The sequence below is a fragment of the Leiobunum rupestre genome, chromosome 1 (genome assembly GCF_980474605.1).
Source record: "Leiobunum rupestre chromosome 1, qqLeiRupe1.1.hap1, whole genome shotgun sequence".
NCBI classification, from domain to species: Eukaryota; Metazoa; Arthropoda; class Arachnida; order Opiliones; family Sclerosomatidae; genus Leiobunum; species Leiobunum rupestre.
Window position 1 is genome coordinate 86,484,664 of NC_143384.1, and position 14,313 is coordinate 86,498,976.

Below are 14,313 nucleotides of genomic sequence, written 5' to 3' on the forward strand. Positions count from 1 at the left end.
CGTCCTCTTGACGCGATGGACATTCGCTTGAGAGACGCGTTAAATAAGAACGCCTCCTTTTCCATTTCCTCCTCCCTTTAGTTGATGATGCGTCGCGAATGACGGAGTATAAACATTATCTCTATAAAAATAGATCAATTCTTGATATGACCCTTCTTCATAACTGCAGTTTAATTTAATTTTTATTAAAAATGAGATATTATTTACCAATTCGCATACGCTCTATTGTGATATTTGAATTTAGTGCCAATTGAAAACTAAGATATACGAACCATCGTTTTCTAAATATTTGATCCCTGACCTTGAAATGCAAGGGTACAAAGGTTAAAAGATGTCACGGATATTTAAGTACACACAATACCCCGATGTATGAAATATATTTTCAATTTGAAATTTAAATTTGATCAAATTTCAATCATCTTGTACATTAATAACTTAATGAACGTACTATAACAACCCAAGATAAATTTTGTCGAAAATGAGCGTTTTTCATTAAAACATCAAAAACATAAGCTTAATCACCCTGTCATTAGGCATTAACAGCCAAAGAGTAATTTTAACTCAAAGAAAGAAATTAATAATCACCTTGTTCATTATTTACGAACAATATTTCAATTGCCCTGTATATAAAATTAACGATGAAATTAATTGGACTGAAAATAGCCGAAAAAATAACTAAAAGAGGCCGAAACTTAATTTGGCCGAAAGAAAAACAATTTCGAATACCACAAATTTAATGAAAATATCCACACTTCAGTAAAATGCAGCTTGTAATTTAACAAAATATCAACGGCTTGTACAATAACTCAATCACCCTTCCTTTATCATAATCAGGGCACTAATTCTTAACAATTAAAGAGTAACTTTACCACAAAAAATAATAAAACGCTATATCAATCATTAAAATCAATATTTCACCCTGTACAATTTCAAAGGTAATTTTTATCAAAAGCAGCACTTTTTGAACAAAATTAGTGCATTAACAAAGATCCAAATCACCTAGTTTTTTTTCCAGTGGAAAATCAATTTTATCAATTAATATCATGTTCATTGGAATAACAACAAACACTCTGTGTCGCAATTAAAAATAAATTCCGAAAGTGGTAGCAATATCCGAGATAACAAAGCAAATAACAGGTTTTACAATAGTCAAGATAGCGTGACGTACCACAGCCCTTAAAAAACACACCGAAAGTATCCAAAACCGTGTAGAATACAATGGATTCAATTTGTAGAGGTTTCCAAGGTCGAAGGTCAAATATTTGTAGACATATAACGCTTGTATTCTGAATGTTGACTTGGTAAGAAATTCAAATTCAAATTTAAGCTTCTTGATATACTTTTTCCTGTTGGCGCCGGAATGCCTGGTCAAAATAAGCCGCTAAACTATGCCTGGTCTTAGCGCAGGTATACCCCCCTCTAAGCGCAAGTATGCCCATTGAAAAGTAGTCGGAAATGAAGTAAAAACATTTAAATATGACGTTTGTATGAAGTTACGTCCCTTTGGTGCAGATATGCCCGCTCTAAGCTCTGGTATGCCCCCTCTGACCACAGTCATGCCCATTGAAAAGTAGTCGGAAATGAAGTAAAAACCATTAAATGTCAAGTTTAAATTGAGTTAATTTAATTTCAACATTCAAAGTAATTTTAATTTGAATAAAAATGTGGCTAAAATGGATAAACACGCAAAACATTGCGCCAAAATGAAGTTAAAACGATATGTATAAGCTGGTCAAGTTCGCTCTTATCTTGGCTAACTGTTATGCTCGGTATACCGGTATGCTTTTTAGTAGGGGCCTCTGAAACCCGTTTTTAGTTCCACATCGAGATATATATATATCGAAGTGGGACTATTGCTATGGACGGATTGTCGTTAAGTGTTGTGTGTGTGTTTGTTTGTTTGTTTGGTGTGGAAAGCAACGACACGGCAGATGGCGCTGCGAAAATAATTTGCAGTTTTGGCGAAACCGGGATTCGAACTCACAGTCAAAAACTCCGAATAATGACGCCTTTACGCTCTCGGCCACTGGAAGCTTCCCAAAATTTGTTCGGAGCTTCTACTGTATTCTCGTCAGTTTTAGCGGCGCGGGGGGAGTTGGCTAGTTAAGTTGTCGAAATTATCGTCCGTTTTTACGCCTTATTTTACGTATATTTTCGGAATTTAAGGTCAAGTGAACCTCAAACTTCGCGTCGGGTGGTGGGTGGTGGGCACACTCGCTTAAGATGCCTCGCTCGAAAGTGAGTACTCGAATTAACGAGCTCGAAAATTTTAAATGTTCGGGTGGTGAGCAGTGGTAGGTGGGCACACTTGCTTAAGATGCCTCGCTCGAAAGTGAGTACTCGAATAAACGAGCTCGAAAATTTTAAATGTTCGGGTGGTGAGCAGTGGTAGGTGGGCATACTCGCTTAAGATGCCTCGCTCGAAAGTGAGTACTCTAATAAACGAGCTCGAAAATTTTAAATGCCCTCTTCCCCATATGTACTTATAAATGCTCTAAAAGCCCCACAATGAGATACTTATTTTCTTATTTAAATAAATCAACAAGAGACATTAAAAAACTTCATCACTCGTTACACCAAACAAAAGGTTCAAGACAAACTACGAGTTCAATCCACACTGACGAACTTCCTTTTGGGTAATAAAAGCAATAGAACCATAGAGAAACAATTATAAATTGAAGTCACTATCGGGAGAAGGTATTATATTATTAAGAACACGCGTAAGCTTAAAAAGTTAAAGCATTGAAGACTCTATTTCCCTTCACACACTTACGTACCGCCATTATTAATTATTGGACTCCCATACTCATCCAAAAACTAGGGGCATTCGGGCATATGTAGTTTTATATCTATGAAGGTAAATTTTTATTACGATAATCTTTGCCGTATACCATTCGCAAAACTTAGGTATATTAACTTACAAGTTCACGTAAAGACTACCCGTTTATAGCTCTACCACAAATAGATCGAAATTTAAAATATAGCTTTTTGTCAAATTACCTTGCAAGTTAAGTCAATAAATGACCTCAACAGCTTATGAATTGGTTTGCCCACCCATGTATCCTGAGGGTGGGCGGTGGCCTCTCTTTAACATAGGATGGTAAATAGTATATCTAACTATAGGAAATCACATGGGCTCAGCAGTTTTTATATTAGTTTGCCCACCGGGGTCTCCTGATGGTGGGCGGCATCCACCCTTTCACTTAGGGTGGCAATTTATATATCCAACGATAAGAAATCACAAAGCCTCAAAAGCTTTGTATTAGTTTGCCTACCTGTGTCTACTAAGGGTGTATGGCTTTGCCCATTCGAATACACTGATGTGGAACTAATATTACGGCCTGGGCCGACTTGTTGTAGTGAGAGTCCGAGTGAGAGTCGCAACGTAGAGAGAGGGTTTTGGTTATATAACAAATGACGTCACTGGTTTCGAAGAGAACGATATACGGGAGAGCTACTTCTGCCCGTATAGATGTCTGTCCTTTAGCTTTAAGGCTTTTCTTTCTTTCTCCATAAAACGCATTGCTATCACCAAAGAATATATATATTCTTTGCTATCACCTTTCGCGTTATGGGTTATTCGGTTTCATTCTCTTATTTTATAGATCTGTTTATTTTAATAATAATAATAATAATAATAATAATGGTCATAATAATAATAAATTAATAAAGTAATAGTATTTTAATAAATTAACATTCCACAGTATGAAATTTTAACTGGAAATATCGGTTGCTTAACTATTATTAAAGGACATTTTTCAGAGTTGACATGAATCACAACGTCTCTAAAATGGAAGTAGACATTTCATTAATAGTTGTATTAGAATTAGAACAATCATATATTATTAATTGGTAAAAACTTCATTTTCATAGGTCAAGTAGTCTTGATACTAGGGGTGTGCAAAATATTTGGTAAAACCAAATAATTCGATCGAATACCAAATCGAATATTCGATTCGTCGAATCGAATAGCGCTTGGAAAAGTTCGCGAATATTCGTTTTTCCTGATCAAATAGTCGAATAACCGGGGGTCTTTTTCTAATTTGTTGAGTTTCAAGGCCATCAATGGAGAACGCGATGAAAATTTCGAACTACTCTTTATTTCTGACACCTCTGTAGGCCACAGCGGCAAGGACCTTATATAAAGAGTACCTTGCAAGTCCATAGTCTGAGTATTAACTTTTCTTGGCGAAAGGCAGAAGCTATTTATTTTCGCACATATAATTGGCTAGATTATTGAGGTGTTTTTTTGTTTTTGAATTTTCTATAATAACAAAGTAAAAATAAAACGAAACTGGGCGAAAGGTTAAAGCAACTTTGTGATTAAAAAAGTGCATTTTGTTTAACATTTTTAACTTATTTGAATGGTAAATTCAAGAATTTACAGTAGCATTGCTTCCACGGGGCTAGGCGGATTCGTTTTCCTAGGCCCCTCAAGTAAAGAACCCCGAAAATCTATGAACGATAATAAATCTACTGTATAAATTTCATCTAAATAAAGTAACATAATTCTACAAATTCGGAGGCGTCAACATTCAACATTCTTGGTATTTACTCGTTTCTCACCAATTGAAGTAACGATAGATACATATTTTCTATCTACCTGTGTGGATAAAACTTAATACATTGGATTACGTATAATACGTCAATTGGCGGGAAACGAATAAAATTGGTATCAGTTATATAATTTTAGTACACCAAGTATACGCAATCAATTTAGTACAGACGAAGCTCTACTTGTACACTTATTACGAAGAATACTCAGCCCTCGGATTTTAGGTTTAAAAATGTTTGGATGAGGCACCTTTATCAAATTCCACCCTGGTCCTCAATTAATATAGTTACGCTACTGAGCATTTAATAAATAAAATAAAAATTATACTTTTGGTTTAGTATTTTGCTTTTTGCTAGTAAAACGTCCTGTGGTTTCAATAACTTTTTATTTTTTTTGACAAATATGCAAACTATTTGGGTATTTGAAAACCAAATACGACGAATTATTTGATATTCGAAATACTATTTGGTAATTGATCAGTTAACTAGCTTGGATTTGTGACCAAAAATATTCGACCAAATTATTTGACGTTTTAAAAAAAAGTGATATTCGATCCGATCCCCAAAAAATGGTATTTGCACACCTCTACTTAATACAGGTTCGATTATAAGCTTTATTTTATTATTTTATTTTAATAGTTAATGTCTTTGTGTAGAAATTTTGAAATATATTTAAGACAAAACCAGAGCCTTAGTAGAAATAGCCAATGGATGTCGAAAAAACCTTTTCTAATGAACATGATTTTAATTGAAGTTAATTTTTTTAAATCAAAAATGAAAAACACCGGGTTGAAAGTGCTCACAGTTAAATGTTTGTCAATAATTATCTAAATATTTCCCAATTCTGTAATTTATTTTTGGTTTTACGAACTAGTGAGCTAGCACATCTTTTGTACGTATTCAGCAAGTTTTGGAAAACATTTATGTTACTTTTAATAACGACCCTTTCTGAATTCTGGGAAACTTGGTATTTACTTTTCATAGAGCTATCATAATTACTGTTTTGCCGAGACCCAGTCCTGTTATCTCCAATTTTATTTACAAATGAAATACTATCATAAATAATTTATTTAAAATGGAAAACAAAAATTAAATAAAATTATTTTGAAACACATTTTGTTGAAATCCAGAAACCCCTGTCATTGGCAGAGCCAGTTAAAGTTCTTTATCTGCACTGCATTTTTGCCATCTCTTCATTATTTTAACATCTTGAACAAAAATCTAGTTAATTTTTAATTTATATTCTGTAAACATTAATATTGGCGTCTTAACATTTGTTAAGTCATAATCCCATGATCTCCCACAACTTGAGTTTAATGTTTCTTGCTATTGGGATAAATCACACTACTCTTAAAACATGTATGACAAAATATCCCGTGTATTATAGCCATTTTGGTCAAGAAAATCTTTTAAGGCATAATTCACCCCGAAACTATTGTTATAAATACCGCCAAATAAAATAATATTAATATATATCATCTTTCTTTAACTTTGTTCAAATATTTGTATTAACATAATCAGAATGTTTAATAGATTTTTAAAAACATATAATCAATTTTAAAAGTAGCGGCATTAGTATAAAACGTTATATACAGTAAATCATTAATTTTGTTGTTTGTATTCAAATTTGTCTGCTGATGAAACAATACTTTTTTTCGTGTCATCATTATGACTATTTCGAATATCTGGCGCCCAATGATAAATGTTTTTCGTCCATCCTGATTTATTTTAGCTAATATTTTAATTATTTATTTGTTTTAGGCCTTTGTACGAGCAACACCCGTTCATAAATCGAAAAGAGCCTTTGATTCAGAGTGAAACTGGCAAAATGTGCGGCCAAGAAGGGAAGATGCAAAAATGCTCAGAATGCGCCTACGCAACGAACGATAAGAGTAATTTGATTCGCCACAGAAGAACTCACATGGGCGAGAAACCCTTCCAGTGTGACCAGTGTAACTTCGCATCTGCACAAAAGAGTGATTTAATTCGCCACAGAAGAACTCACACGGGCGAGAAACCCTTCCAGTGTGACCAGTGTAACTTCGCATCTGCACACAAGAATGCATTAATTTGCCACAGAAGAACTCACACGGGCGAGAAACCCTTCCAGTGTGACCAGTGTAAATTCGCATCTGCGAAAAAGAGTAATTTGATTATCCACAGAAGAACTCACACGGGCGAAAAACCATTTAAGTGTGACCAGTGTAACTTCGCATCTGCACACAAGAGTGCATTGATTTGCCACAGAAGAACTCACACGGGTGAGAAACCTTTCCAGTGTGACCAGTGTAACTTCGCATCTGCACAAAAGAGTGATATTATTCGCCACAAAAGAACTCACACGGGCGAGAAACCCTTCAAGTGTGACCAGTGTAACTTCGTATCTGCGATAAAGAGTAATTTGATTCGCCACAGAAGAACTCACACGGGCGAGAAACCCTTCCAGTGTGACCAGTGTAACTTCGTATCTGCGAAAAAGAGTAATTTGATTCGCCATAGAAGAACTCACACGGGCGAGAAACCCTTCAAGTGTGACCAGTGTAACTTCGTATCTGCGATAAAGAGTAATTTGATTCGCCACAGAAGAACTCACATGGGCGAGAAACCCTTCCAGTGTGACCAGTGTAACTTCGCATCTGCACACAAGGGTGCATTGATTTGCCACAGAAAAGCTCACGCGGGTGAGAAACCTTTCCAGTGTGACCAGTGTAACTTCGCATCTGCACAAAAGAGTGATATTATTCGCCACAAAAGAACTCACACGGGCGAGAAACCCTTCAAGTGTGACCAGTGTAACTTCGTATCTGCGATAAAGAGTAATTTGATTCGCCACAGAAGAACTCACACGGGCGAGAAACCCTTCCAGTGTGACCAGTGTAACTTCGTATCTGCGAAAAAGAGTAATTTGATTCGCCATAGAAGAACTCACACGGGCGAGAAACCCTTCAAGTGTGACCAGTGTAACTTCGTATCTGCGATAAAGAGTAATTTGATTCGCCACAGAAGAACTCACATGGGCGAGAAACCCTTCCAGTGTGACCAGTTTAACTTCGCATCTGCACACAAGGGTGCATTGATTTGCCACAGAAAAGCTCACGCGGGTGAAAAGTCTTTTAAATGTTATCAGTGTAAATACGCATCTGTGCAAAAGAGGGATTTGATTCACCACAGAAGAACTCACTCGGGCGAGAAACCCTCCCAGTGTGACCAGTCTGCTGAGAAGTGGGATTTGTTCAGTTACAAAACAAGACAATCGTGGGGAAATCCCTTTGGATGCACAAAGGGCGGATACTGGACCAGACATAAGAAGAGTTTACTTCTCCACGAAATAAGACATCACTCTCATGGTATAAAGGCCCATAAATGCCCCACTTGCGCCCTACATTTCGCTACCAAGAAAACCCTCCAAGCTCACCGTCGTATTCATGGTCGATCTGGAAACCAAATTGGCGCCTCGAACAGTCATCACCAAGAAACAGTGCGCCAGTCCAAGCCACGTGAATCTGACCCTGTGGAAGGTAGATATTGTTTGGTTCGACTGCGACGTTTGACGAAGGAACAGATTGAATCACACACTGTAAAGCCCCACTGCGCCCACGCCGTGAAAGCGGAAGTTGCCCATCCTGACACCAGAATCGTCGACAGAGAAATGGTGTTTGGCTCCGATTGTGTCAAAATCGATGTCAGCTGCGTCAAACAAGAGCCTTTTTATGACTTCATCGACCAAGTTCCGATTGCGACAGTCGTAACGAGAGAAGAGTTGGAATATCGCCCAGTTGAGGACAATAAGGAGGGTGTCCCCAGGAACCCAAATACCCCGATTAAAATCGAGTTCGTTCCATAAGATTAAAATATTTGTTTGAGTTAAAACATTGTTAATTTTAATTTCATATTGATGGGTTGAGCAAGCTATTTATTTTCCAAAAAGTATTTATGTAAAATTAACATATGCAAATTAAGTAGTTAGTTAGCCAATGGAAATTCCAATACATAGTAGTAAATTCCAATTTGGAATTTACTACTAACCGGAAATTATCAAATTGGCATTTACTCTGTTTCGCCGCGAGTTAGCCGTTTTGGTTTTTCTTTTCAATTTCATATGAAACTAAATAAACGTTATTAACAATAAATGTGTGCTTTTATAATAATCTTTCTTCTAGTTAAAAGGAGCCGAAGAGAATTTAGTTTCATATGGTATCTCAGGAAACGGTTTCTACGGGCAGCTTCTCCCAAGTGTTGCCCATACCTTCACCCCTGTTCCTACGAGCCTCCCATTCTGGCCCGTGACTTGGGTAATATAAATCTGCGGAAAGATAGTAAGAATTTTTCCGTAGAAAGATCAGTCACCTTTTCCAAATGTGACGGAACATGGGAACATGTAAAGAGTGCAATGTAAGCCTTCGTAGTTGGGCTTCCAGTTTTTACGTGAAGAGGGCAAGCAAAACCAATTCCACTTCGGTCACAGGGTGGAGCTTCGGTTATTCGAGAACTCGGTAGTGTCGCAACGTTTACTGTCCCAGCCTTGGCGGTGAAACGTTTGCATTTAACGCACTTGTGAAGAATAGTTTTTGCTACTTGACGTCCACGAATGATCCAAAACTTATCTCGGACTTCTAGAAGAGTATCTCTAAGACCAGAATGCATTAGTCTTAAATGATGAAACAAACTAATTAAATGAGAAAAACGATTTTTGCCCATGAGAATATAGGGATGTTTTTCGTTGTAGGAAAATTCAGATTGTTCCAATCTACCGCCAAGGCGTAGAAGTTTATCTTGATCGAGGAAAGGGTTCAAAGAGTACAATTTAGATGTTTTGGTGAGCCTTCGCTTCACGACAAGTCCTGAATTTCTGCCGAGAAATCTTCCCATTGAGATTGACGCACCAGCAGTTTCTCACCTTTTTCCAGTTCTTCTGTGGTCAAGGGACCACGTAGTCTTAACTCAGTCTTTCTGGAGTACCATTTAAATCGGACAGCCCAGGAGGCTATTTTCTTTTAGCTTTGGAGAATGAACTGTAGCGGTTCAGTTCAACAACAATTCACTGCTCTGGAGTTACTGAAACGCGAGATTGAAATACATTAGGTCGAAGTTCGTCGGTGACATCGAGATCTACGGTCGGCGTAGTAGTATCAGTAGACCAAGCGCTCTCTTCTAAGCTCAGCCACGTTGGTCTTTCCCACCACATCTTACTGTTAAATAATTCCTCGACTCATACCTCTGGTCGGTAAGTCGGCGGGATTATCTTTTCCCTTGACATGATTCCACACCCTCGGTTCAGTTAGGTTCTGTACCTCGGATACTCGATTTCCAACCAAGGGCTTCCATTTATTCACGGGATCCTGGATCCAATACAGAGTTATAGTAGAATCTGTCCATAAACGAATGTGTGAGATATTAGAGAAAATTGGTTTTAATTACGTCACCAATCGGGCTCCAAGGACTGCGGCCATGAGTTAAAGACGCGGTAGGGTAAGTCTTTTCAGCGGAGAAACCCTCGTCTTCGAAGCAACCAACAAGATCCATGAAGTACCATTGTTTAGGACATAGCGAATGTACGCTACTGCCGCATATGCTAATTCACTTGCGTCGCAAAATACATGAAGTCCATATTCACCGATTGAAGAGTTTGACTCTCCAGAGTAATAGTGACGAGGTATTCGCATTTGATTCAGAATTTAGATTAGGCCCAGAAAATAGACATGGATTCAGCGACAGATGTCCAAGTTCGTGTGATGAACCGTCATATACGACACGGAATTTGGGAGTTTCTTGGGCGAGGGAGATAATGGAGATAATACACTGGATTAATTTTATTCAAATCGTCATCTGTTACCTCCTCGATTATTCCAGACTGCTGTTGTTCTCGTATGACATGTTGATATTGTTCAAGAAGAAATGGATCGCTCCTCAGGCGTTTAATTAGGTTTTCCGTCCTTCTCTTGGTCACGAAGTAATAGACGGTAAAATAAATGGCGGTGGAATTTTAAACCGTCATTGCTACTTAAAAACTGGACAGTAGCCAGGGAGGGAACACCGGATTGGTTGGTATTGGTGCATGCGCAGATACCAATTTTTAACTGTCGCCGAGTAACAAACTTCTAAATCGTGATTATTCGTAGAGCACGTGGCGCCACCTCAGTAAACTGACCGTTATTTTTCGGGAATAAAAGCTAGACAAAATGGTTATTTAACTGTAAATTTACCTATAACTTGAATTCTTTAAATTAAAATAGATATTATTAATTGAGATGGATCGTAATGGACGTGAAAAACGGTTGAAATGACTTCAGTTACAATTAAAGTCGCGAAGTGAGGAGGCTGACAGCCATGCTGTCATGAAATGTTTCCCCTTTTTCCCTACCCCCAAATTCAAAAACCCTTCAGAGGCTGGGAAGCCGTTGGAATTTAATTTACCGTCTATTATATCCAAGTTTGCTTTTATTTTCGTTCCAGGGTAATCGAACTTCGTATCGCTGGTCACTAAAGTTTATAGTCTTGTCGAAGTTCTCCAGGATGGTTACATCATTATTCGTCTTGACTCCATCATCTTGAATCCCCAAAGAATCAAGTTCCCAGAACGCTTGAATTTGTTTAGACAATACGGTATCCATTTCCATGGCTCCCACAGACATGGTAGCCACTGGATTCACTGCGCTTGACTTGCTCAGGGACTGGATTTCCAAAGCTGAATATTTTCAAGGTCTCCTCCCCAACTACTGGTAACTTCAAATGATGCGAAAATTCTTCCTTGTTGAAGGTGCATTGCGCTCCACCATCAATTAGGCATCGAGCTTTTCGAAAGACTCCGCTGCCACCATGAATTATTGCTTGAGCGGTTTGAAGTAACATTACCTTGTTTGTTCTCGTCTGTTGGGTAATTGAAGAAAGAGTAGAGGCATCAGTTACTTCTGGAAGGTTCTCTTGATCTTTCTGAACATTTTCGGCTCCAAGTTCATTGAGTCTCTGGTCGCATAAGGCTGAATGGTGTTTCTTGCCACAGTTCTTGCAAGAAGAATGCTTTGAACGACAGTTGCGTGCACGATGTGACGTCTTCATGCAAAGGTAGCACCCCCGTTGCTCCTTTTTATTTCTCTTTTCCTCGACAGAGATACGGAATCGCAGGTCTCAATAGTGTGATATGAATTCTCGCAGATTATACAATTTCTTTGTCAACTCCTTATTGTAGAGCGGCTGCCGATGATGTACGGTTTCGTGACTGATGGCTCGAGTTATGGTATGGTTGATTTGATCTACTCTTCTCTTCCGCTCTTCTTGTAGTAATTTCTCTATTGCCTCCCGAAACGAAAGCAAGGAAGGCACCAGCTTGTTATCGACTTTCATCTTCCTTTCTGAGATAGTCCACGAGCCCCATAACACCCCACAAGACTTGCCCTTTCTTTTGTCTGGTGAACTCCAAAATGAGATCTCGTGGAAGTCGTTTTTTAGAGTACCATACGTATCCGATCCAACACCCATAGTTTTTAAGCTTCGAATCTCCAATTCAAGAGCATCGTAGAACCTTCGCAATGCCAGGACATCGTTCGAACTTTTCACCACTTCTAGCTTCAGAAGGTTATTCATATGTTCGTCGATGATTAAATCTTCGCAGCCGAACCTGTTCTTCAGGATACTGATAGCTTTGTCATATGCGCTTGCGGATATCGGCAACCCCATGACAGCTCTCAAGGCCGGACCTTCTAAATAAGACTGCAGAATTTTTCCAACTTATTTTTGATACCTTCATTTCCGGGTACAGAGATGTTGTATCGGTTCCAGAAGTTGGCCCACTTGGTAGGTTCACCATTAAATTTTTCAAGTTTCAACATCGGAAGTTTAATGGTCTGGGTAACTGTCGCTCTGCCGTTGGAAGCTAGAGGAACATTTTGAAGTTGTCGGAGTTTCTGCTGCGCTTCTGTTTTTACTTCAATGACCCGATCCATGTACGCAAGAGAGTCCTCGATCTCCTGGTCCAGATCCTTAACGTTAATTATAGCGTTTTGAATCTCCTTGTCGTACTGCTCCAGAAACAGCTCCTTTTGTCCGATTTGATTCAGCAGTTTCTCTATTTTAGCTTCGTCCGCCTGTTGATTCGTTACTTCCGCCTCCAGAGTGTTTACCAGCCTGCTCGTTACGCTCTTTATTGTTCCACGCATCCTGATCAGTTGATCCGCCATGGTCCAAGAAAGTATCTGCTGCCCAGCAATCCAAAAGTTTAAACAATCCCGGGTTTCGGTACCAATTTTGGGATATAACTTTTTACCACATTAGGGAAAGGGGGCGACAACTCAGATGACTAACTTAAACTCGACTGGTTATTTAGCTCATGTAATTGAAGAGGCATATGTTAAGTAAAAACAACAACGGTTTATTTACAACTAGATAAAGTTACATGTCGATAGCGGAAACAAAACTGAATACGAATAAATAAATTCGGTGATTATTTATACATAAAAGGGCGAGCGATAAAAAATTAATCGAACGGTCGATAAAAAGCAAAAGGTCTAATTTAAGTTTTAACATAATCTTTCCAAAAAGGTGAACATTGTTTCCATAATGGTAAAAATGTCCCTATCTTTCCCTAGAAGCTTGTGTGCACCAAATATTCACTCTGGGAAAATCCTACTGCCTGTTAAGAAACAAGGAAAGTACACTACACCTCACGGTCTCTACTACACCGGATAGTAAAGAAATAAAAAGGTAACCCCATAGAGCGGAGCAAAAAAAACCCGTTGGGAATAAACGTATCAACCGTTTTCAATTTTCATTGGTTAAAACTTCTCTTGCTCCCAAAAGCAATTTTTAAAGTGTATTCTTAAGCCAGGCAAAAGTATAACTTTTATCGTTTGTAGTTAAGAAGTGCTTTGAGCGGTTGTTCTCCAACGTTATGCATGCACACTCTGTTATGCATCCATATTCTGCATATGCACCATAATCTGGAAACCCAGACCAAAGACTCTAGAATAACCTAAACGTCTAGTCCTCTTTGTTTTACACTCTAGAGTCTAAGGCAGCTAAAGAGTGGACAGTTGAATTTTCTTATATATCTCAATAATATCTTTATATTTGTTATTAAAAGCAATAGTTTATGATACTCTTAAGTAGTCAAATAAGCCCTTTCTAGAAGGAATCTTTGTCTAGAAAACGTGATTTCAAAACTGGTCTCTTCGATTCCCGCAAAAATGAAATTTTTAAAAAAAATCTCGGAGCCAGCGCTTCTGTGCGGTCGAGAATTTAACTATATTGGGAGAGGCCAAGTTTACTAGGCGGAGCTTAGTTGGGTAGAAGGGAAGATAGGGTTCTTTACAATAATTTTAGTGTCGTCTGCTCGTATTGAGTAAGAGCTGTCTTTTTTCTTCATTTAGTGGGCAAGAATGGAATAAGGAATTTATATTGAGAGCGAAAATTATGGATGAAATACTGCATTTAATTAATGAGAGATTAAAGAAAAATTTTAATTCTTAATATCTTTATGGAAAGTTTACTTACCAGTTATAAACTTTGGCTCGAAACACTTCCCCGCTAGCGTTTGAGCATGGATGTATTAATGAAATGAGTTCCTGGATATACCACTCGTATTTTCAGTATAGGGAAATGTCTCTAGGTCGCTATCTCGGTTCAAAGTTCGGGGGGGTAGTTCGGTTCCTTCCCCGTAACGTGGCGGAAGTGAGGCGCTCTAAGAGATGGCACCACCAGAGTATTTTCAAAATTAAAATCATCTACTGATTTTTTTGGCGAATTTTAGCCGTGTACTTAACGCGA

The 14,313-nt window shown here is 38.2% G+C and overlaps 3 protein-coding genes across 4 annotated transcripts in view; 2 read left to right on the forward strand and 1 right to left on the reverse strand.

Moving 5' to 3' along the window:
* LOC149968657 (uncharacterized) overlaps positions 1-14,313 on the forward strand; it is a 365,051-nt gene that overhangs the window by 326,143 nt on the left and 24,595 nt on the right. The window lies entirely within an intron of this gene.
* Positions 1-14,313, reverse strand: part of LOC149968665 (uncharacterized) — a 384,171-nt gene that overhangs the window by 114,034 nt on the left and 255,824 nt on the right. The window lies entirely within an intron of this gene.
* LOC149968670 (uncharacterized) lies at positions 6,335-8,463 on the forward strand. Its single transcript, XM_090168461.1, has 2 exons — positions 6,335-6,733; positions 6,782-8,463. The coding sequence occupies exons 1-2, from the start codon at positions 6,383-6,385 to the stop codon at positions 8,396-8,398; spliced, it is 1,968 nt and encodes a 655-aa protein (XP_090024587.1). The 5' UTR covers positions 6,335-6,382; the 3' UTR covers positions 8,399-8,463.

Coding starts and splice junctions, on each gene's coding strand:
- LOC149968670 (XM_090168461.1), top strand. CDS start 6,383: ATGTGCGGCCAAGAAGGGAAGATGCAAAAATGCTCAGAATGCGCCTAC. Junction 6,734..6,781: donor ACAGAAGAACTCACACGGGC/GAAAAACCATTT, acceptor TCTGCACACAAG/AGTGCATTGATTTGCCACAG.